The sequence below is a fragment of the Musa acuminata genome, unplaced genomic scaffold (genome assembly GCF_036884655.1).
Source record: "Musa acuminata AAA Group cultivar baxijiao unplaced genomic scaffold, Cavendish_Baxijiao_AAA HiC_scaffold_758, whole genome shotgun sequence".
NCBI lineage: Eukaryota > Viridiplantae > Streptophyta > Magnoliopsida > Zingiberales > Musaceae > Musa > Musa acuminata.
Genome location: NW_027020987.1, coordinates 1 through 22,219, shown reverse-complemented (window position 1 = coordinate 22,219; position 22,219 = coordinate 1). Strand labels below are relative to the sequence as shown.

The 22,219-nt window shown below is 40.2% G+C and overlaps 4 protein-coding genes across 7 annotated transcripts; 3 read left to right on the top strand and 1 right to left on the bottom strand.

Annotated features, from left to right (window-relative positions):
* The first annotated feature begins 819 nt into the window (after positions 1-819).
* On the top strand, positions 820-6,301 carry LOC135581369 (uncharacterized). 3 transcript variants are annotated; one of them, XM_065176872.1, is made up of 2 exons: positions 820-2,293; positions 2,527-5,116. In XM_065176872.1, exon 1 carries the CDS (start codon positions 880-882, stop codon positions 2,290-2,292), a length of 1,413 nt encoding a protein of 470 aa, XP_065032944.1. In that variant the 5' UTR covers positions 820-879; the 3' UTR covers position 2,293; positions 2,527-5,116. The 3 variants fall into 3 exon arrangements, with proteins under 3 accessions (XP_065032944.1, XP_065032945.1, XP_065032943.1); XM_065176873.1 differs by having other exon boundaries at positions 2,594-3,151; XM_065176871.1 differs by lacking the exon at positions 2,527-5,116 and adding an exon at positions 5,691-6,301 and having other exon boundaries at positions 822-2,293.
* On the bottom strand, positions 5,133-8,402 carry LOC135663785 (transcription factor PHYTOCHROME INTERACTING FACTOR-LIKE 13-like). Of its 2 annotated transcripts, XM_065176875.1 has the most exons (9): positions 8,227-8,402; positions 7,607-7,711; positions 6,912-7,509; positions 6,745-6,843; positions 6,609-6,674; positions 6,165-6,230; positions 5,820-6,083; positions 5,662-5,746; positions 5,133-5,538 (listed from the first exon to the last, which is right to left on the bottom strand). In XM_065176875.1, exons 2-9 carry the CDS (start codon positions 7,696-7,698, stop codon positions 5,534-5,536), a joined length of 1,275 nt encoding a protein of 424 aa, XP_065032947.1. In that variant the 5' UTR covers positions 7,699-7,711; positions 8,227-8,402; the 3' UTR covers positions 5,133-5,533. The 2 variants fall into 2 exon arrangements, with proteins under 2 accessions (XP_065032947.1, XP_065032946.1); XM_065176874.1 differs by having other exon boundaries at positions 5,133-5,746.
* A 5,339-nt stretch (positions 8,403-13,741) lies between these two features.
* Positions 13,742-14,723, top strand: LOC135663784 (F-box/LRR-repeat protein At3g48880-like). Its single transcript, XM_065176870.1, has 2 exons — positions 13,742-14,124; positions 14,198-14,723. The coding sequence occupies exons 1-2, from the start codon at positions 13,778-13,780 to the stop codon at positions 14,658-14,660; spliced, it is 810 nt and encodes a 269-aa protein (XP_065032942.1). The 5' UTR covers positions 13,742-13,777; the 3' UTR covers positions 14,661-14,723.
* A 1,830-nt stretch (positions 14,724-16,553) lies between these two features.
* LOC103989570 (uncharacterized) lies at positions 16,554-20,208 on the top strand. Its single transcript, XM_009408449.3, has 4 exons — positions 16,554-17,719; positions 18,719-18,798; positions 18,956-19,220; positions 19,308-20,208. Exons 1-4 carry the CDS (start codon positions 16,966-16,968, stop codon positions 19,571-19,573), a joined length of 1,365 nt encoding a protein of 454 aa, XP_009406724.3. The 5' UTR covers positions 16,554-16,965; the 3' UTR covers positions 19,574-20,208.
* Positions 20,209-22,219: the final 2,011 nt, after the last annotated feature.

Below are 22,219 nucleotides of genomic sequence, written 5' to 3'. Positions count from 1 at the left end.
GAAATTTTGTGCTACTCGTAAAGATCACATTATATTACTAATATACTCATACACGATTTTCAAGGCAACTCGAATGGAGGATCATTTCATTCTCCATCGGATGATGGAGGTTGCCAGGATGGTCACTACCACCTTGTGATTGGGAGAGATAGATCGACAGTTCTAAGTGTCACGTATCACTGATCACGATTAAGCTAACCACAACGTGATCGCTATAATATAGATCGTTGGATAAGATAATATATGAAAACGAACGATCGGATGATAATATATATATATATATATACATACATATATACATATATATATACATATATACATATATATTTGTATGGGACATCTTGATAATTTATTTAGATTATAAATATGATCGTATCAGATTTAGCCAACTTTGTTCGAGAATTAGCAAAATCGAGACTTAACTGACAGAAACCAAAACATGAGTATGCGACATTCCCAATAATAATGAGTATTAATGCCATCACCGTCCCAAGGGAAAATATTAATGGATCGCATTGAATGGAAATTGACATGACATTTTTGGGATAAGTCGATCTCGTGAGTGGCACGTGACTGTCCTAAATAATTGAATACATGGCATCATCTAAATCGATGGATGCTTCTTCCGATTCCAACTCGATCCCCGTCGATTGGGTTCGGATTTGAACCACTCGTATGATTCCCTGATTGCTTGGATTGTGAGTTTATTGAACACAAAAAAGAAATGTTGAATTATCGTCGTGGTAACCCACACTTGTCTCTCGCTGGAAGCACAAGTGGACCCGTTTGTAGGTCCGGGTTGTTCGTCTGCTAGACGGGTAGAACGATGGGTGGATAGTCAAAGGGTTTCGATCAGTTTCGTGGCATTCGTACTTATCCATGAAAAGGGCGCCTTTTTATACGAAACGTTTCACACCTTCGGCCACCCTCGATCGCCACGACGCAGCGCCTCTTCGTTGCGGTGCCCGTGTCCGCCACCGGGCCTCGCCGGAAACCCTCGTCGTTGGATGCCCGATGATGGCCTCCGCTTGCGTCAACAACGCTGCGCTGGCGCCAGACTCCCCCTTCCTCGATTTCGCCCCGGCGTGCCCTGGCTACGGCTGGCTCAGTCCCAGGATCTCCTTCAGTCGCGACCTCGCCGACGGCGGCGCCGCCCCTTCGGGCCTCGATGTTGGGGACTCTGATCTCGGTGCCCTGGTCTCGTCCGCCGCTGTTGTGACGGAGAGGCCCGATCCGAATGAGCCGGGCGTGGATCTCCCCGACTTCGAGTTCCGTCCCGACGATCCCGTCACCATGCTGCCCGCCGATGAGCTTTTCTCCGATGGCAAATTGGTTCCGCTTCAGATCGCGGCAAAGCGGCACCAAGCGGAGCCGGCCGACGGGATACGATCGCCCGAGGCGGAGAGGCCTCGTCGGGTGGCGGAGGTCCTCGGATTGGAGTCCTGCGCGCAGTCGCCCAAGGCGCCGAGGTGCTCGAGCCGTTGGAGAGAGCTACTTGGCTTCAAGACGCAGCAAAACCCTAAGCCGGAGGCCCAAAAGGCGGCGACGCTTACTTCCAAGAGTGTGAACCACAATACCAGATCGCTCCGCCATCTCCTCCACCGCCTGTCGAAGCACTCCGCCGCGGACGCCTCCCTCGCCATCCCGCTCCTCCGAGAGTCGGACTTGGAGCCGGTGTCCATCTCCTCTCGCCGTTCCCTCTCTTCCTCGTCCTCCTCCTCGGGCGCCGATCACGACGAGCTTCCACGGCTCTCACTTGACGCGGAGAAGCCGGCCCAACGGTCGATCTCGCTCAGTCGGGTTCCACACCGGGCGCGGCTCGCCCGGCCTAGGGTCGCCACTGCGGAAGGTCACCAGGCGGCGAGGACTGGGCGGAGCCCGCCCCGGCGTGGGGCGGAGCTGGCGCCGCCGAGGGGGGCGTCGGTGGACAGCCCGCGGATGAACGCATCGGGGAAGGTGGTGTTCCAGGGGCTGGAGCGGAGTTCGAGCAGTCCGGGCAGCTTCCACGGCCGAAGCACCTGGCACCACCACCATCAGCACCGGGGGAAGCCGTATCGGGCGATCGAGCGATCGTACTCGGCCAACGTCCGTGTCGCCCCGGTCCTCAACGTGCTCCCGGTCGGCTCGCTTCGGATCTGCACGTCCAAACCCGGGTCGGTCTTCGGCTTGGCCCAGCTCTTCTCCCCCCACAAGAAAGATAGGGACGCCTCTACCGCGAGGTGGAATCTCCACAGCGGCGGCAACAGAAGCAAGATTATCGACAAGGAAAAGGCCCGAAGAGAATCAACTTGAGGTAACAAATCAAAAAACGTTTTTTAAAGCTAAAATGAAAATTCTACTGCAAAGGTACAAAATTATCTCTGTATAATTGCTCATCTGTTGTTCTTTGACGCTTTGATCGAGGACTCGCGTTCTTGGATTCGCTTTTGGTTTCTTTTTGTCCCGTCCCTTAGAAAGCTTTTCCTCGTAAAATTTGATGTGTATTAATCTATTTCGCTTCTTTGGCTTCATCTCTGACGGCAAAAGATCATTTTGCTGTCCGTTTCGTGATTGTCCAATCTCACCTGCCCCCTCCTCTGCGGTTTGAGCACAGACGGGGCCCGACATGGCCCGGTCCCTGATCTCCAATCACATGCCACCGCTCTCGCTGCTGCCGGCGTCCTTCTTGCGACTGCAGCGCGACTGCTTCCATGTGATGCTGCTCCACGTTCCATTGTGCTGTGTGGTGTCCATTCCCCTCGTTTTCCACCACATCTCGCCTCCCCCTCCGACTGCTCTGATCCCAAACTCCAAGAAACCTCATCCAATGGACGGATTGGGCGAACAAGCAGTGGCGTGCAACTGCTTCTGGACCGAGTCAAAATGGATTGAATCGATGGTATGGTGGGTCTCCTTGGGATTTGTAGCGAGTGCTTTTGCGGTGCACCTGAAAAGCAGGCTTTTCAGAGACCTGCGCTTGCTTCTGTGCCCAAAGATTCCCTCGTCAACCATTTTGATTTCCTAAAACTAAGATAATGTTTTTTTTTCGATGTTCATAAAACAATCGTTAAAAAGGAGTTAATTTGAATGTTTCTGCAAATATACAACATATATTTTTCTTTTTATTGCAAAATAACTGTCCACATGTTATATTGGATTCATTCTCTCCAAACTACTCTCTTCATTCTTCTCTTATATTGGATTGTCCATATGTTATATCTCAATGCTGTTCCTTTATAATTTAAATAACAAAATGATTGTGTTATATTATAAAGTAAGACTGTATACATTAATTGCCAAATGTGATTTAAGACACTGGATTAATTGGTCGTAAGTGCTAAAGGTGGCATTGCCATGTTGAACTCACCACTATTTCTCTTCATCTCCTGAAATTTAAATCAGAAAGTCTTATATTTAACTTCATCTCCTAAGAATTGAATAATTTATTTCAATTTTTTGGGCAACCTTCTTCGCACAAAATCATGTGGTATTTTATGCATTAGAATTGACTTATATGGCTCTAGCTTGAACTATGTGGATCATGTTCGTAGTCGAATTTGGACTTAAGCATTGTGGGCTGAAGTTGGCACTAGAAATGTCAATGTTTTTTCGTCTGGTCCAAAAAACCCTAAGACCGAAGGTGGGCTGATGAATAGGGTTTAAGGTTTAGGGTTTTATGACTTCAAATGATGATTGAAACATTAAACACCATATCCTGCTTAAACAAACACCACATCAGACTCCCAAAATATTCTTCAGCCTGCTAAATACTATGTAGAAGCTGTACCTCAACAGCTGAACTGTCTGTAAATATTCAACGATAGGAATAACGGGTTGCATGGCATTCTCTTCATCAAATTTTGAAGGTAGATCGAAACATATCGAGTCTGGAAGTAACATGTTGATAACCAAATAAGAAAGATACTACTCTGACCAATGACCACATTGGATCTAGTTAGTTGATGGAGATTTGAGAGAGAGAAGCTCTTAGCAGTGGCCATGTTCCGAATATGGCCTGGCATTGCCATCAGTCTCCTTTAAGCTTTCCACTCAGATAAAAGAGACAAAGGTCAATCAGAGCTGTCCACAGGCACAGTCATGAAATGGGGTTTTGCTGAGAGGCTTTTGTTAAGTACACTTTGGTGGGGTCCTTGGTGGGACCTCCTCACCATCTCTGCCCTTCTCCCCAAAGGCTCTGCTGCATGATTCTGATTCATTGTCCTGAGGCATCTTTCACCATTTTGGCATCAGGACTAACAAGTTGCAGTATCCTCAAAGCAGAGGTGACCAGATGCATTATATAGGGTTCCTGTCCTTGCATAAATAGGAAAGTGATGGGAGGGGGAATCTTATATAGGTAAGGTAGAGTTTCACAGATAATGATATATATGTATTATCCAGAGAAGGCCAGAATCAATCCAGCATGAGGTGATCACTTGATCATGCTGGGAATTCATATGTTTATTCTTTTTTCCTTTCTTTTTCCCCCCTCTTCTTCATAGCAGACACTTCCAGCCCTGAAAAGCTAACCTACTATAACCTATTAGATAAGGAAATGCCTGCTGAGATATGATAATGCTTTCTTAAAGTTAAAGGGAAAAAGAGGACTCCTGAGATCTACCAAGATAAGGATAATGTTCAATTAATTAGAATGTACAACCAGAATGGTACTGTGCCTTCAGTAAAGTGGTGCTGTAGATGATTGCTAGACAAAAAATAAAATGTACCCTTGCTGAATGTTTTGTAAACATATATTCAAAATACACTATCCTTTGATTTTATCACAATGTTCTCTTCAGTATCCAGCAAATTGGACTTTCTTTTTGTTCTCTGCATGGTATTATTTCTGAAGTGATCTCTCTCTCTCTCTCTCTTTTATTATTGTTGATTGGAATTCTCTAGTGTCAAGATGGTAAGACAACCAAATAGGCTCAGGACAAAGTTATGCAAGATTGAGACCTGATAACAATTATCATAATAACCATAATCATTTTCAGAAGCAACAATGACCTGATCATAATAACAAAAACAACTTGATAACAAAGAGCCCCTAGAAGTAACAATGATCATACTAACATACTAATAATCTCAGCAGCTTGATCAGAAGATATTTTCATAGAAGGAATCAAATATGGTCATATGGACATAAAGGATACAAAGCAAGAATATGGTGTGCTATTACATAAGAATCAGCAGGAATCCTCCATGGTGCCTATATATTTGCTCACCACAACAATAACCAAGTTATGATCACATTGATGGGTTATTTCTTTGTAGCAAGAACAAGGTTATTCATAAGTCTAATCTTTGCCCAAGAGGATCAACTGATACAATTCCAAGCATTAGCTAGACCTGATGCTTAACAAAAGTTTATCAGATTTACTCCTTCCTTCAACATGTACACAATAAATGCTGGCTTCAGCCAATGGTTTGAAAATTTATTTGGGAGCAATTTGCAGGAGTTGCTCCCGAGAAATTTTACACTCTTGACTCTTGAACAGCCAAATTCTCTGCATCAAGGTTATAGCAGGTGTTCTAAATATGAAGTTGAAGATCAACCTGATGCATAAAAATAAACATTAGCCTTGGTGACATGAGTAGTAGGAGCCAGATATCTTGTGTTTAAACATGGACAAATGTTTCCTCGATTTGACAATTATAATTCGGTTATGTCCATCTTACCAGATCCACTTTTGTGGGTGTTCTCACAGGCTGTTGGGTGATTCTGCTGCAACATTTGAGACCCAAAGGTGTATCGATTCATCGCCTGCATTCGGTCATGTTGAAGCTATTTCAGCAAAAAGACAAAGATCAAGAGGTGTAAAGATGAAGCTACAAGCCTGAAAGCGAGGCTGAACATGGTGAAGGCCAAGGTAGGAGGAAGCATGCGATTCTTGCAAATGGGCACTTTGCATCAGGTTTCGAAACATTGCTGCTTGGAAGGCTGGAGAAGTGGAAGACAATGTCTGGTTGGGGGTAGAAGATTGAAGTGCATGATGCATCAAAGGAACACAAGCATGACCAACTCCCACAGCCATGCCTGGCATAGATTGTTGTGCACCTGGAAGGATCATCTGCGCCATGCGACCTCCCATCCACATCATCTGTTTCATGGATCACAGTATGCAAAAGATCACATTACTGGTGTACAAGTCCTGTGTCATGGCATCATCATTTTGTCAAACCTGAACTTGCAGTTGCAGTGACTTCAAGTATTCAATTGCCTCATCCAGCATTGATGCTTTGTCCGTCTGAGAATATTAAATGTACAACATAATCAGAATTCATATTGGAAAATTTCACCATTATGAGAATTTGGCAATGGACTGTCGGTTAGTTCTCGAATGATTTATACATGTTTGATATGAAGATGCCTTCAAGTATGATATGTCGTGCCTTCAAGTTCACAGGCACACTCAGGAAATGCCTTCAATATGGAAATCAGCAATATGATGATTGCCTTCAAGTATGATCATATCTGAGAAGCTATGATATGTGGCGACTTCATGTATTCAATTGCCTCAAAATTTCAATACCTACGGTCTATATTCTATGAACTATAGTATTAAGAACACAGAAAACATTTAGAATTTTTCTTCATTGATCGTGAGAACAGATGCACAAATTACCTTATTGCAATGTGGTATCAGCTCTTGCAGTGCCTTCATCTTTTCATTTATTCTATCTCTTCTTCTCTGCATAAGATCATGCCTACTGGTTAAAAGTGAGCTCAGTTCATGTCAGTGGTTCTTCACCAATTCTTACCCTCTCAGATAGATTGTGAACTTCAGCAGCACGGCTTCTGCGAGTCGATATCGATCCCTGAGCTGCCTTCTTCGCCTCGACCGACTCAAACTCAGCCTCCTACAAACTCAGTCTCAGTTTTCACTGTGTCTAATGCCAATGGAATCAGTTGGAAAAGAGAGGATTACCTCACTTTGGTATTCTGCAACCTGCACATCTCTTTGCTTCCTCTTCTGGCACTGACCACTTCCACCCTGATCTCCTGTTCTTCTGAAACTAAAACAAGCACCTCCTGATGATGAAGCGAGAGCAGTTTCGAATGCATGCTTTGGCACACTTGCTCCTGCAACACCAGCAGCATCACCCTGTGCATGGAGTCGATTGCTCTCACAAATGCTTGAAGACATCGTGTTGTTCTCTCGGAGATGGAGAGTGGACTTTTTAGGAGCAGTCAAGACATCGCTCGCACCGGTATCACCGAAGCCCATGTATCTATCAATGGTGCTCATGTTACTGGGGCCAAGTCCATCGATGCCTGCCATCTCAGAGAAGAACTCCGAGCAGAATTCCTTCTCTAGCGAATCATGGAGAGGACTCGGAAACCATGACGCAGTTGCATCGTCTTGAATCGAGCTGATGGATCTCCCAAGAGACTGCTCCCGTTGTTGCTGTTGTTCTGGTTTGAGCTTGGCAATGGCGGCAGAGGCTCGCGGGTGGTGCTGGCTCTGGCTATGCATGACGACATGCCCATCTCGCCACAGCAGCTCTACGAGCTCACTGTCTGGCCTGCAAGATTGGAACGAAAGGGATCACGGATCTGTAAGTGGATATATAGGATTTAAGAGGAGAGGAAGGGGACAAAGACAAAATGGATGATGCTAACCCCATGGGATTCTTCTGATTTGCCATTGGGAGGATACCTCCAAAATCTGTGGTGTCATCTTCCAAATTCCAATCAGGAACATATTGATTCATTGCTAGATTTGGACTGCAATCATCAGAGAAAGTTATATATCAGAATTCCTATAGTTCAAGTATGGCATTTGACTCCATAATAAGAAGAGCACCGCATCAGTTTCACCTGTTCCTTCAAGAACAAGAACTGGTAAGCTCGAAAAGAAGCAGAACAGTAATAAGAGATCAAATGGTCAAGAAGAACAAAGATATCCAGAACAACCACAGAAAGATCCTTTGCCTCAAACTCATGAGCAAGGGAAAGAACATTTCAAAAAGACTGAAACTACTACAATTACCGTCGTCTCAGACAGACTCATACTATGTTTGCTAGATCACAACAAACACACACACACACACAGAGACAAAGAACAATTCCAACTGGGTTACATCACATTAAGAAGCTGACATATCTGAATCAAATTTCTTGCTCAAATCTATTTTATTTTTCTTTTTCAAGAGAAAAAGGTTCCATACAGAGAAAAAGACAAGCGAGAAGAAAAGCTAAAACAAAGACTGGAAACCAGAAAGTGTTGAGCAAAAACCAACCTTCTCCTTAGCTCCACAATCTTCGAACAAGAAAGCAGACAGGCTTCACTACCTCCTCCCCTCCCCGGCAGCTACAGAGATGGTTGGAAACTTGATTCCGTGAGGGTTTTAACCACTGCTGGATTAGGAAGGTGGGGAAGGAGGACATGCCATTTTCATGCTGTTAATGCTATCCATAGCTTCTATCTCTAATGGAGGACTTTGGCCATGGCCAGGTTTGCACTTGTTCTGCAACAGTGTCATGTCAGTTTTCAAAGCATGTCGGGGTGGGTCTACCTGTGAAAGCTTGGCTGGTTAACGAGATCTCCATCTCACTTCAATGTCCGAGCTTAGGAGTTCACATCAAGCAGATGATTAGATCTCATCACATTTATACTGCTGACAGCGAGTCTTGTCTTCACGATAAGATTTCGAGTCAAATACCACCTTTTGAGGTAAAGCAATTATATTTTCTTTCTAATTCAAAGTCTAATTGATGAAGATATTAGTTAACTTAGTTGATAAAAATTTTAATAAATCATCATAGAATTCTGAGTAATAATAATAATAATAATAATAAATTTAACACTTTACACAAGTAAAAAATAATATTAAAAGGATATATAATATCCAATATAACCTTAATAATCTTATAGTATATTTCGGAATGATATTATTATCAATTACAGTTTAGCTAATAGAGACACATAAGCATTATTTTGGATTTGTAAGATATATAATTTAAAATTTAGATGAGAATATATATATATATATATACATATATATGTATATGGGAGACATAAATGTGATGATTTTATTGCATCTGCCACTGCTCAATTTCATAAGCATTAAAGAGGGGGAAGGTCAGATGCCATGAATCTAAATCCTATGATCACTATCTCTATTGAATTGGCATGATCATGGTATAAAATGGACGGCACCGGCTACATTGATGGTAAGGATAACCACAAAAACGATGATGAGGTGAAAGCATAAAACAAGGAAGCGAATAAGAAATAGAGAAAGATATGAAACACTACTATTTCTTGATAATGCATATTTCAAGGTTACGTCATTGAAAAATATTCTAAAGATAATGATTATAAAATATAATAAAACTGTTGCACATTAAGAGTGTAGTTATTATAATCCAACTAATCGTTCGATCGTCGATCCATCGGATCGAATTATTATTTAATAAAGATTAAAAATATAAAATTAAACATCAAGGTTTTTCCTTTATTGTTAGCACTCTGTAATAAATTAGGTTAGGCTTCTAGAATTTTTTTTAAAATATTTATCTATTTTTTAAGCATTATTTGTTATTCATCGAATTCGATCAAGACTTCGATTATATGACTTTTCTAAATAATGGTGGAAGTTTAAAATATTGCATCTTCCTATTTCTCACTTTATAAAAAATGTAAAATATTATCATTATTATTATTATTATTTGCTGATGCTCTTCTACTATGCAACATTTATTATGTTTTGTTGAAAATACGGAGGAGATCTGAGTTGACAATTTGAGGTGGAGTAATGCTGGTCGGAGAGTGGAGGACAGAACACTTTCCTACTAATCAAACAAGTGCCTCCCAATACTCATTTCACATACTATTCCCTCACTTCCTTTACGTCAGCTATCTCAGTCACTCCATCTCTCTCTCTCTCCCTCTCTAATCCTTATTCCACACACTGTTCCCTCACTTCCTTTACATCAGCTATTTTGGACAAGCAGGAAGATTCACTCCCTCTTCCTCCCTCTCCTAATCACTCTCTTCTTTCTTTTTGGAGGCACAGCACTGGTGGAGAAGAAGGCAGCCAAGAAGATGTGGTTCTCATTACATTAAAGTTTCGAACTATTCTCATTGAATATTTTTGAGGCTCTATAAACTTCCTCATGTGGGTTTGGATCTGTGCAGGTAACACTGGCCATGGTGCATGCATCTGTTAAAGGCACCACACTTCTTCTTTGTGGTAATGTTCCCCATACTTCCTACCAAAACAGCAGCAGCATCAATCTATCAAGTGCAGCATCAGAAGCTGCTGTCCCCAACTCAAACCAACAAATTCTATTCCTGAGTGATGCCAGAGTACTCCACTCAGTTCATCATGAGTTTTACTAATCATTACCTAATAATTTATGACTGCTAATTTGTTCTGAGCCATATTTCCATGCTTAGTTTTTGCAGGGAATTAAATGCAAGCCAACAAAATCTATTCCATTCAGTTCATCATGAGCTTTACTAATCATTACCTGACAATTTATGACTGCTTTGAGAAACTGTTCTAATCCACACTTCCATGGTTAATTTGTGCAGGCAATCAAATGCAAGTTAATGAATAAATCAAGATCTTATGCAAATTTGCATCTTAGATTGCTTTGCTTATAAGCCATATTAGCAATAGATATGAACTGGGTATTGGAAAAAGTCTCTCTCTCTCTCTCTCTCTCTCTCTCTCTATATATATATATATATATATATATATATATATATATATATATATATATAGAGAGAGAGAGAGAGAGAGAGAGAGAGAGAGAGAGTTGGCCTGTAGGTTGAACAACTACGTTGTTGGATTATATTCTGGCTCTACAGGGAAGATGGACCCATATCAAATTATTGCACATGCAGCAACTTAATAGCTATCGTGCATTACTCTGTTTCATATGGATACAAATAATCTGCATCCTGCTTCTTATCTACAGAAAGAAAATAGTACACCTGAAAGCAATAGCTGCATGATCTTGTTCATCTTTGTGCGATGATGATGGCTGGACCTGAGCTAAAAGGTTCGATCTCAGGCCCAATCACCAATCCTTTTCCTCTCTGAATGCATTGTAATGCACTTCTGAATAAAATAGGAATAGGCTGCATGCAGGCATTGACAAGAGATTTATGATGGGAACAAAACTTAGGGTGTTAAGTACTTTGATCTTTTATGACTCTCATTATGCCACTATCAGAATGTGAGACCACTGCTATATGTAACAGATGATCTTTAAGCACAAAATATGTAGTTTTTTTAAGGGTTTTTTGTTTGCCATTTGATGAGACAGAGTGCAAAAACGAACATGTAAAGTTGTTGATAGTAATCCATTGCACAGTGGAAAGAGAAGTAGATATTACATAACATGACGCAGAATCCTACAAGTACAACAAGCCATGGCAAAGGCAAACAAGCGTTACATCGCTGCACACTGAGTGCATGCATCAATGCTCCGTGCACGAGCTCTGCACCGCCACCGCAGGAATGGTCGGAACAGCAGGCATCGGCGGCAGTGTTGGAAGTGTCGGCGTAGCCAAGGTTGGGATACCCAGTGCTGCGGCGGGGGCGGTTGCTTCTACGAGATGGCGTGCTGCATGGCATTCTTCGAAGCTTAAGAACGCAGTGGCCATGAGATTTGCTTTGGCGAGGAGGCCAGAGTTGGAAGCCATGGATGATGTTTAAGTAATACTAGTTCTTGGGGTTTATACGTTAGAGAGAGAGAGAGAGAGAGAGATCTGCAAGAGAACTCTCATGTTATTATGTAATAAAGTTCAAGTAAAGCATCTGTTTGATTTAACATTAATTACAAACACAGCAAATTTTAGGTGAAAGTGAAAGTGTTTGGATTAAATAAGAATAAGCATATGTGAATAATACATTAACTCTAACAAAATCGATCATCATCAACAATGATATCAGCAAGAAAATATGAACTCATAGCCACATCTTTCGAGTGTTGGAGGATTCTTCACTGCGTGTAATCAGGCAGCTAGAGCCACATCCAAATCATCATCATCACCATTGAGTTCCCTACATAACCTACCATCAGCCGCTGCGTCGTCGCCGTCGCTGACGAAGACCGAAACTACCAGAAGAGCCTTGTCCATGGCAACCACCACCACCACTCTGCAATGCGTGAACCAGCAAGAGAAGCAGGTGAGGAGAGGATGCCTTCTCCTTGTTGTTGGAGTGTAGACTGTAAAGGCCACAGGAGAGCAGGAAAAGGAGGGGTCAACGTTGGAACACTCTTCTCCGCTTTCACATGCTCGTCCGCGGTGGCGGGCGACGCGGCGCATTGGTGCCACGTGCCACTGCGCTGTGCATGTCGGACATTGACCATGAGTCAAACCGGGGCCCGCAGGGGCGTGACCATCATCTCCATTATCTCCATCATGGATAATATAAAGAAATTGAGGCAGGTGTTGCATTCATTTTCGTGAATTTAATTTAATATTATTTCCATTCCTTAGTCGCTAATCACTAAAAGAAATATTTCAATAGTAAAAAATATTTTTTATTCATCGAACATGCCAAATTTACTGTTAATGGTTTTTTTAAATCTTAATTAGAGATAAAAATTTATTATAATTTATTATAATATATATTTCTTAATTTTGCATGATAAATTCACACGAAACAAAAATAATATGAATTATTCATCGAATTGAGGGATCTCTCGACTCTTAGTTATTTATCTATGCAGAAATAGTGCAATGCGCAATTTCTATGTCACCATTACCTCTGAGGCCATCAAACTTTGGAGTCAGTATTGTTGATGTGAAGTTCGCATTGGAGTCACAGCCACACACCTACCGTACTTCTTCTTCTTCTTCCTACCCTTCTTTCCCTCATATCTACCAACGTGATATCTACTTCACCTAACTTATCCTGCCCCATGTCCACTTTCCCAACTCTGAATCCCAACCCTTGATCGAAGGTGCGCCAGTGAGGTGATCCGATGCTCTAAGATTCGTGCATCCATCGGAACCAACGTGCCCTTTCCATTCATGTAACATTACTGTCATTATACGGGAGCTATACCAATGTTGATTCTTATACTTTCAAAAGTTATATTATGATCCTTCTGCTAATATTCCTATATAAGGTTAAAAATCAAAAAAGAGAAAGAGATTTTATTAAAGCAACGGGTTAAATATTTTACTTTCGTAAATATAATATTTCACTATAATTTTTAAAAAGTATAAAAACGGAAACATTGAAGGTAGTTACCCGTAGGGGTAATATATAATTAGCTCTATATATAATAATTAAATAATATTTATAATGTTTAATTTATTTTTTTTTATCAAAAATATATTTATATATGAGATGAAAATTAAAAAAAATTATTAAGTCAATAACTAGTTAGATGTTTTTATCTAAATTTAATATGTTAAAATTTTGAATTGTATTAATGTTTGATATCATATACGTAAGAACAATACCGATATTAAACGGCTTCGAAAATATAAAAATGGGTACAAGGGTTAATATTAGAAAATCGAAGTTTTTGAATTATGTTTGTATCAAGTCTCATGTATATTATTTCGAATCAGTTTTATTTATAATTATATAATTAAATCTTCTAGATTTTTTTTTGTGTCATCACATATAATTACCAAAATTATGATTTGCTAATTATGCTGATGAAACAAAATCCCCATATAATGGGTCATAAAACCTTACATACACTACTGAGCCAATACTTGAGCTCCTTTTCACCTGTTTGTATAAATGCCAGTAGCCTCTCCTTGTTTGCAGCAAAAGGAGGTCAAGAAGCAGAGAAGTCAGGGAGAGCGCAATGGCAGGGAAGAGGAGGTGGGAGGACATGGAGATGGACTGCTTGGTGGCGATCTTGCAGAGGCTCGGCCTGCAGGACTTGACGCTGAGCGTGCCGTTGGTGTGCCGGTCATGGCGGAAGGCCTCTCTCCACCCCCTCTGCTGGCGAGTACTAAACTTGCGGGACTTGGACTTCATGCCGTGGGGTGATTTGACCAAGAGCTTCATGGCAGAGTACCGCCTCCAGAGATTCTTCTTCTCGGGCTTCTTAAAGCTCGCCGTGGCGAGGGGCAATCGTTTGGTGGAGGAGATCATGTTCCCTCTCCTGTTTGGCACCTCCATGCAGGACCTGTTCTTTGTTTCTGACGAGTATGAAGCCTTCTCCCTACTTATTTAGATCTTTTACTCGATGGTTGATGAAGCTTTCATGGGTTTCCAGCAGATGCCCGAGACTGAAGAAGCTTGTGCTGCCGAATCTCTCGCCGGCAGATGAGGCAGACATCCCAAAGCTCGTAGGAAAATGGAAGGACCTCGAGCAGCTTGAGATGGAGGCAAAACCATCTTCTTTCTTGGAGATGCTCTCAGAAATCAATCTGCATTGCAAGAAGTTTAGTGGACTCAAAATGTGCGGTTCTATCAAAAAGGAAGACATGTTGGCCATCGTTAATCTTCTTCCAAAGCTCAAGTTTTTGTGCCTCAGCAAGTCATACTTGCCCAGGGAGCAACTACTGGGGATACTGAGTGGCTGTAAGGAACTGCAGAGATTGACTGTGAGGGACTGCATGGGATTTGAAGCTGATGAAGAGGTAAAGAAAAGAGGTTTAGGCATCAAGATTTTCGAGCATGAGGGTTCCAAATTGTTCGATGATTTCGATTATAATTCAGATGAATGTGATCCATTGTAAATGCCTTGATCATAGCCTGAGTACCTTAAATCTTTGTCCTCTAATTATCTTCTGCATCCCTCTTTCCCTGGTGTACTACTTTGAATCATTCCTTTGGAAGATTCATCATTCTTCTGCATGATGATACTCTTGAAAGTAGATGTAGTCCTCCAAAAAAGATCTTGACTTGTTCTCCAAATTTGTAGCAGGGAAGCAGCTCACACAAAGAGTGTAATTAACAACACCTGACAACATAATCACCACCCACCCCAACCAAAAACCCACCAAACCAAAAGCAAAAGGAGATTCGGAGCAGTCACCTATTCTGAAGGATACTGCATCACAAGAGGACAAAACGATCAATTAAATTGTTGGATCAACTTATACAAACTATTTTTTGCTGTTCATTCATTTCCCTGCAAATATAAACATCATAATCTTGGCTGGCTCTTGTAACTACTGGTAGTGAACCATCTTTTGCTTTAGCAAAGACTGTGTGCCAGTAGCAATCACTATTCTTGGTAGCCTAAGAGGCAGCAGCTAAAAGTTTCCTAGGCCATGTATTCAATTGTTTCTGTAGTAGATTCCTTTCAAAGTTTTCTGTGGAAGGATGTGACTTGAATAACATTAGGATCATCACCTACTGTTCCTGTCAGCTGAAAGGAAAAAACTTCTCTTTCAGAAGAGTCTGACATCAAAATAACAATAGAGCAGTTTCTTTTAAGGAAGAAAAAAATATCATTGGAGACATCACCTGTCTTTTGCCAGAAATTATGCAGGAATAATTGTCCATGCCAATTCAAAGGAAAACACCTCTGTCAACACACCTACACAGAAACTGTACTCATTAATAATTATGAGGATTTTTGCCTGGGTTGAGCAGAGCCCAATCTGCAAAAGATGGCATGGGTCTTTTAAGACCATTTTGTTGCCATTGCTTGGCTATGAAGCAGGAATTTTACCCATTATTCATCTCAGCATCATTTTGTTTCATGATAAATGCAGCCATTCAGCATTTTGAGGTGTTTTGAGAGGAATCATGAAACTTTGAGTTCTCATTGTGAAGTTAGATAGTTTCTTCGTGCATCCTTCCTCCTATTTATGTTGCATTAATACAGAAACATTATCATTCTACGCCATCATTCCAATACAATAATTGATCGAAAAATATCGATGGCATTCATATCAATATAACTCGGTTCGAGCACGTGCATGCAAGAAACTTGATATGATCGATATAGGGTGGCTCGAACTCTCCTCAAGGACTGAGGTAGACTCCGATGTGTGCTATACGGTGGACTTAATAGAAAGATCAAGATCAAATGAGTTTCTCAACATTGATCCTTCCAATACTCTACGATAAAAATAGAGTAAATTTAGTGAATAATAATTGACATTTATTACTAAGGTAATTTTTTTATAATGAATTAATCGAGAAGAATATTTTATAAAATAATCTTTCTCCTTTGGATATGAGCATAATACTTTCTTATCGCTATTTTAGACTAATGTCTATATGATCTAATTGTTAATTTTATTTTGCCCCATCATTATTTGCCACTATTATTTGGAGAAAATATTTTTCATATCAATAATGATGGCAAAAAAAGCTTATAAGTATTTTCTTATATGCTTATTTGGTCAAACTAACTAACCTTAGAAGAAATTAATTTGAATTTCATGGATAAATATTATTAATAGTTGTAAATGCGAGAATTTTAATATTTTAAAAAATGAATTATATTAAAGTTTTAAATAATAAATTTATTTTTATTTTTATAATATGCATATGCGTATTGTGCGTGTGATATATATATATATATATATATATATATATATATATATATATTTATTTATTTATTTATTTATGGAGAGAGAGAGAGAGAGAGAGAGAGAGAGAGAGTGCGATAGCAATGCAACGAGGGAGGTGCCGACTATCACGAGCTTTCGTACCTTCGTCTCGACCGTCATCCTCTGTTTTTTATTGCTTTGTCTTCCACCTCATATCTGCGCTTTGAATCCGTCTTAACCCTTACTATGTCCGAAGCCTTCCGCCGTCTTCCGCAAATGAGCTTTTCAATCCCAAGTCAACTCGTTAATTTTGGCCATTTTCTCTTCCTGTGACCCCCCTGGTGATGAAAAGCTGCGGATTCGTCCTCTTGGATCCGGTTTCCTCGAGCTCGCGGCGCCTCTCCTTTCAAGTTTGGATTTTCCTTGAATCATTTTGGAAAAAGTTGGGATCTTCCCGTCGAAAGTTCGAATTTTTGTTAGTTTGCTGCTTCAAAGATTCGATCTTTGAGGTTCTTGATTCGGTGGTGTTCCTGCGATGGAACTCCTTTCCGACGATGCGGCAGCAGAGGGAGGAGAGGTGGAGAGGGAACCCTCGGGCGAGCCGCTGGTGAGAGAACCCCGACATTGTCGGACCCATTTCCCCGGCGCCGTGCGGCAAAAAGCCTATCTTTTCGACGGATTGGGCAACTACTTCAACAAGGAGTGGGATCTGATGGAAGGCAGCGGGCGAGAGTTCTGTTGGTACCATGCGGAGCTCCCGAAGGGAAACCAGAAGTTGGCATTGTCGGCTCAGTATCTCATCGATGTCCTGTGCCCGCCGCTTAAGCTCCAGGACATCCTCACACTCGTCAGCAATGGCCCCTTTTGCGGGCACGTCGACGGCGCCCTCGTGTTCCGGGTGAATTCTTCGGGTCCTTCCGCCAGCAGCTTCACCCTGAGGCTGGCCGCCAGGGTGACCGAGAACTCGGTCATCACTGTGAGCCTGGGACGGGTCCCAAGATTGGGGTTTTCACCCACGGGGCAGTCGCTTCTGTCAGAGATCCCAAGCATCGAGAGCACGGATTTGGTGAGGGATGAGGAGAAGGAGGGACCTAGTGGAATTGTCATTCGGGAGCATGTTCTTGAATTTTTGTTGACGATGAACCACTCGGAGGAGGCTGACAATCCTGTGCCAGTTAGGGTTTCAAACCTTGTTGTGCATATTATTGACACACATGTCGATCATGTCCAGGATATAGTGACTAAGCTTGAGATGGAACTGGATGCAGTGGAGCTGGAATTAGACAAGGGTAATCGCTTCTTCTCCTTTGTTGTCTTTGATAGTTTATCATCAATGATATGGGGGAATATATGTTTTGTAGTGTGTAATTTTCCTTCTCAGAACACACTACACTGCAATAAATTAGTGAAGCTTTTCTTGTGTTCTCATGTAGCAAAGAGCAAATTAAAGATCCATAGCCTATGCATCACTTATTCTGCACAAAAAAAAAAGGTGATAAGTGAAGCTTTAGCTGCAGTTTATTTGTGTACCAACATGTTGGATATGGATACATATTTTTCTAATTGATTTGTCAACTTCGTTGAACCCAAATCACTTGTCAAAATTCTTTAGTTGAAATTAACAATAGTATACTCATTAGATATAAGTTAATTTTAGTCTTAGCTCACTTTCGACGTCTTGTCACAATGTCTAAGTTGAAGTTAACAATAGTATACTCATTAGATATAAGTTAATCTTAGTCTTAGTTCACTTTCAACGTGAGACTAATCGGGGTGTTATAGTGTTAACCAATACATGTATAATATCTCAAGATAAATGCTCAGAAATAGAAATATTTCATCCTTTGGATTTGATTCATTCGGGAATCATCAGGAACTATTTTAGGTCAACTTGAAACACTAAGCTTCAACATTTTACACCGATGAATCTTTTTAATTTCTTCTGTTTGGTTGCAGGTTACACTTTGATTTAATAAGCCTTGACATCAAACTTTGACCATTCCAGAATCTTTAAAGTGCTTTATATCATTCCTATTTACGTGGTTGCAATATCATGTGCTTTTCTAATATACAATCTCTGCATGCCACAACATTGCAAACATTTTGCCCTCTACTGTAAGCTTCTATGCCACTGGTGTAGGTGTCACTGCATGGAATTTTTATTGGATGTATAACTTAGACTGGTCTAATTGCAATCTACTGGGATGCTTGTGAAGCAACTTATTATGCTATATTATATGCTACATAACTTACAAGTGATTTATGAGTTGTGTCATTTTTGAGTACAGGAGGTTCTACATTGAAGAAACAAATGCTGGATGACAGAAAATTTCCCAAAATGCATTTAAATTTGCAGCGCTTCCTACAGGTGAACTTCTAGTATTTATTAACATGAGTTATGCAGGGTTCGCTAACTACTTTCTTCCACTAGGTATCATCTTTCCTTTTTCGTCTATATGTGGTAAATCAATTGTATCATAGTTTGTTTTGATTAATTAGTTAAGCTAAACCATGTTATAATCCAGGTTGTTGCTCATGGCGAGCAAGTATTCCCACGTGTAAAAGAGAAATGTTCAGCCAAAAGTTGGTTTGCGAGTGAAGATATCATTGCCCTTGAAGAACTAATTGGTCGTCTTAGGAGGCTAAAAGAGAATTTGGGATTTATAGTAAACCGGGTTGCGGCAATTCAAGCTGGTCTTGATAGTTGGCAGTCAGAGCAAATCAATAGGAAGCTTTATTATCTTTCTTTTCTCTCTATTATCTTCCTTCCTTTATCAATCATTACAGGAAGTAAGTTCTCCTTTATCAATTGTTCAGAATTATTTCAGTATTTCCAGTATGAAAATGCTTACCTGATCTATTCGGTTCATTTTACAGTATTTGGAATGAATGTTGGTGGTGTGCCATGGACAGCACAAAGAGATCCCGCTCTGCAAGATGGTTTTCGCAATGTTATGATTCTCTGTGTTGTGATGTTGTTTTTACTTTTAGTTTCTTTTTCGTTTCCTTCCCTTTATGCAAGGGTAAATTCTTGGCGTAGACGGCATGCTATGAGGAGGAGTTGGTCAATTAATAGAAAGTCCTTCTTGAGTAGAACCTTTCAGCGAGGTGGATTTCAGGGAGGAGGTTACATGCGCATTTAAAGTTCTTTACGGTGCATATCTTTGGAACTAAATTTCAGCATCATATGCTCTGACTTCTTTGGCACAAGATTCTCCTGAAAATTCCTTCTCTTATCTGTTTTTCCTTGTAAAGATTATATTGTCCGAATTATGTGGACAGCCTTCATCTCGGTTGCTCTGATCTTTTGAGTCCTATGCACCTTTGTGGGGAAACTCTTTTGTGCCATTTCCACCATCACAGAACATGGATTTCTTTAGAAACCTATTGGCATGGAGTAATGATTGTACTCTGATTGACACTAAAGATTGTGCTCACCATAAGACATTCTCGCATTGGAAGATTGAAGCCTGTCAACCTTCAATACAGAGTAGTCAGAACTTGATGAATGGTTCTTGGTGTAACCTCATCACACTCTGGAGCTGCTAAATTTTGCCCTTTTTTGGGGTTCAAAACAGCTGAAAGCATATATGTAACCCCATAGATGATCAGAATTCACAAATCATTGATTCAGCATGTAGTAACATTCTGATGCATCTGTTGCAAAAAAGAATCCTTTTATTTTGGCTTTCTTGTGCAGCATAAAATGAAACATGTATTTGTTTCCCTGTGGTAAGAAAACCAACATAATGCAGCAGGCATTTGCCCTTGGTTTCAAGCCTATGGTGCACATAATTCCAGATTTATGCTTTGAGAATTTACTAATTGGTTTATCTAATTACTTGCTTCATCTGATAATTGTATTTTCATGGCAAATTACCATCTCATCTTGGAGATGGCACAGCTTTGCCCATTGAATATCAGATTCAAAGTTTGTGGTTTGTTGTTTGTTTCTTTGTTTGGATGTCTGATGAATGGAGTCACTTTCCATCTTTATGACATGTCATTGTAACATTAACCAAAAATATTTTGAAGCTGGTAGTGATGACTTTAGCTGTTCATTCTTTTGGAGAAGATGACAATGAAGGTAAAACTCCTCTCTTTTACACAAGTTTGATTTGTTGGGATGTAGAGAAGCTGGTGATGATAACTTTGAACTCATGACCTCTAGAGAAGCTCATTGTACCATCTTCCATCTATAAATTTATGAAGAGGCTGGATCACAGAAACATACTACTTAGTGTGCATGTTTGAAGAAGGTACTACAGAAGTCAGTCAAGCCATGTTGTGCTTGGCATCTTTAATTTACTTGCAGCACCCTGTAAGAAAAAAAAGTGATTAGTTCCATGTTGGGAGCCTTTGATTGTAAAATGACAGCTCCAGAGTCAGGTTTCATAGAAATCATTACTTGAAAGAAACTCAATTATCAATCAAGTGCTTTGCAATCAAACAAAAAAAATCTTGAAAATAGCATTAACAGCAAAAGATATGATCTTTGCAGATGTTGGAAGATTCAACAAGAGTAAAACAGTGCAGTGCCAATTCTTCCTCAAGGCTGTATCTGAATCAGAATGATGTAGACAGGGAGTTTGATGTTCTTCACATTCAGCAGAACCAGGCAAGTATTGAATAGTGAAGAAAACTACATAACTATGTCTAAAATTTAATTCAATGAGCAAAATCTAGGCAACCATTGCATATAATGAAATATATATTTATATATCACCACATCTAAAATTAAGTTCATTCATCAGTGGAATCAAAAAGTTTTTGTGGCAATGAATAATTATATGTTAAATCTATTTACATGTTTCTGCACAGCATGAACTGGATAGAATGTAGAGAGCATAGTTTCGTATTCTATTAAAAGCACACATCAACCTAATACTCTATAACAGTTGGTCATTGTCATAACCATCTTTACATACCAATATGGTTGTGTAGTGGGTATGACACTTTCACCTGTTGATTCAAACCACTGCAAATATGAAAACTAAGAACAAAATCATTAATCAACAATCCTGCTGCTTATAATCATAATAAACCCTGCAATTTTTACTAGAAATACAAAAGACTAAGCTAACAGATAAGCCAAATAGTTCACTGTTTTTAAGTATTTGCGATATACATTGCAGGTTCAAATAGTAGTCAGACATATAGACAAATTAGAAAAGACTCTCTCTGCACCACATACCATGAATCCAGTTGTCATTCAAAGTTATTGAACATCAAAGAACCTGATTAGTCAGTATCAATAATAAAATAAAAAATAAGACATTTATATTTGCACATGGAAATGACAACATCTAAACCAAACCCAGGAATGCAAAAACATCCACCTGAGCAAAAAAGAATGTGCAACAAATAATAATAAGCAAATCCATATAAGCATGGACAACTGGACTCGAGAGATTGTCCAACATAGAAACAGAAACATGTTTAAATGTGATGGTTGTATCCAGATAAGTATGAAAGATACAAGTAATAGCTAGAAAGTTGTTCTTCGTGCTACTGTCCATTACTCAACTGGCAGAATATGGCATCCATTGGCCAACTGAGGGCCATTTACCAAAATTCTGTGTACCTTCTTTAATTTCTTAAATTGCGAAATCATATACAAGAAACTATTCAAAATCATACTGGATAGAGATTCTCTCCATGGTATTCTTACTCACAGCATCTCTCAGATACAACTCCTTCAAAACATCTGCAGCTAAATCTACCTCATCCTCATGAGCAATTCCTTCCACTAGAATTGCATATGTCGTTTCGTTAGGTACGTAACCTTT

What these genes read in the sequence shown, in the direction of transcription:
- LOC135581369 (XM_065176871.1), top strand. Translation starts at nt 880, where the DNA reads ATGAAAAGGGCGCCTTTTTATACGAAACGTTTCACACCTTCGGCCACC.
- LOC135663785 (XM_065176874.1), bottom strand. Translation starts at nt 7,698, where the DNA reads ATGAATCAATATGTTCCTGATTGGAATTTGGAAGATGACACCACAGAT. An exon ending in AATCAGAAGAATCCCATGGG is followed by an intron (nt 7,510 to 7,606) that starts GTTAGCATCATC and finishes CCAATCTTGCAG; the next exon opens with GCCAGACAGTGAGCTCGTAG. An exon ending in TGATACCACATTGCAATAAG is followed by an intron (nt 6,231 to 6,608) that starts GTAATTTGTGCA and finishes TAATATTCTCAG; the next exon opens with ACGGACAAAGCATCAATGCT.
- LOC135663784 (XM_065176870.1), top strand. Translation starts at nt 13,778, where the DNA reads ATGGCAGGGAAGAGGAGGTGGGAGGACATGGAGATGGACTGCTTGGTG. An exon ending in CTGTTCTTTGTTTCTGACGA is followed by an intron (nt 14,125 to 14,197) that starts GTATGAAGCCTT and finishes GGTTTCCAGCAG; the next exon opens with ATGCCCGAGACTGAAGAAGC.
- LOC103989570 (XM_009408449.3), top strand. Translation starts at nt 16,966, where the DNA reads ATGGAACTCCTTTCCGACGATGCGGCAGCAGAGGGAGGAGAGGTGGAG. An exon ending in GGAGCTGGAATTAGACAAGG is followed by an intron (nt 17,720 to 18,718) that starts GTAATCGCTTCT and finishes TTTTGAGTACAG; the next exon opens with GAGGTTCTACATTGAAGAAA. An exon ending in ATTTGCAGCGCTTCCTACAG is followed by an intron (nt 18,799 to 18,955) that starts GTGAACTTCTAG and finishes GTTATAATCCAG; the next exon opens with GTTGTTGCTCATGGCGAGCA.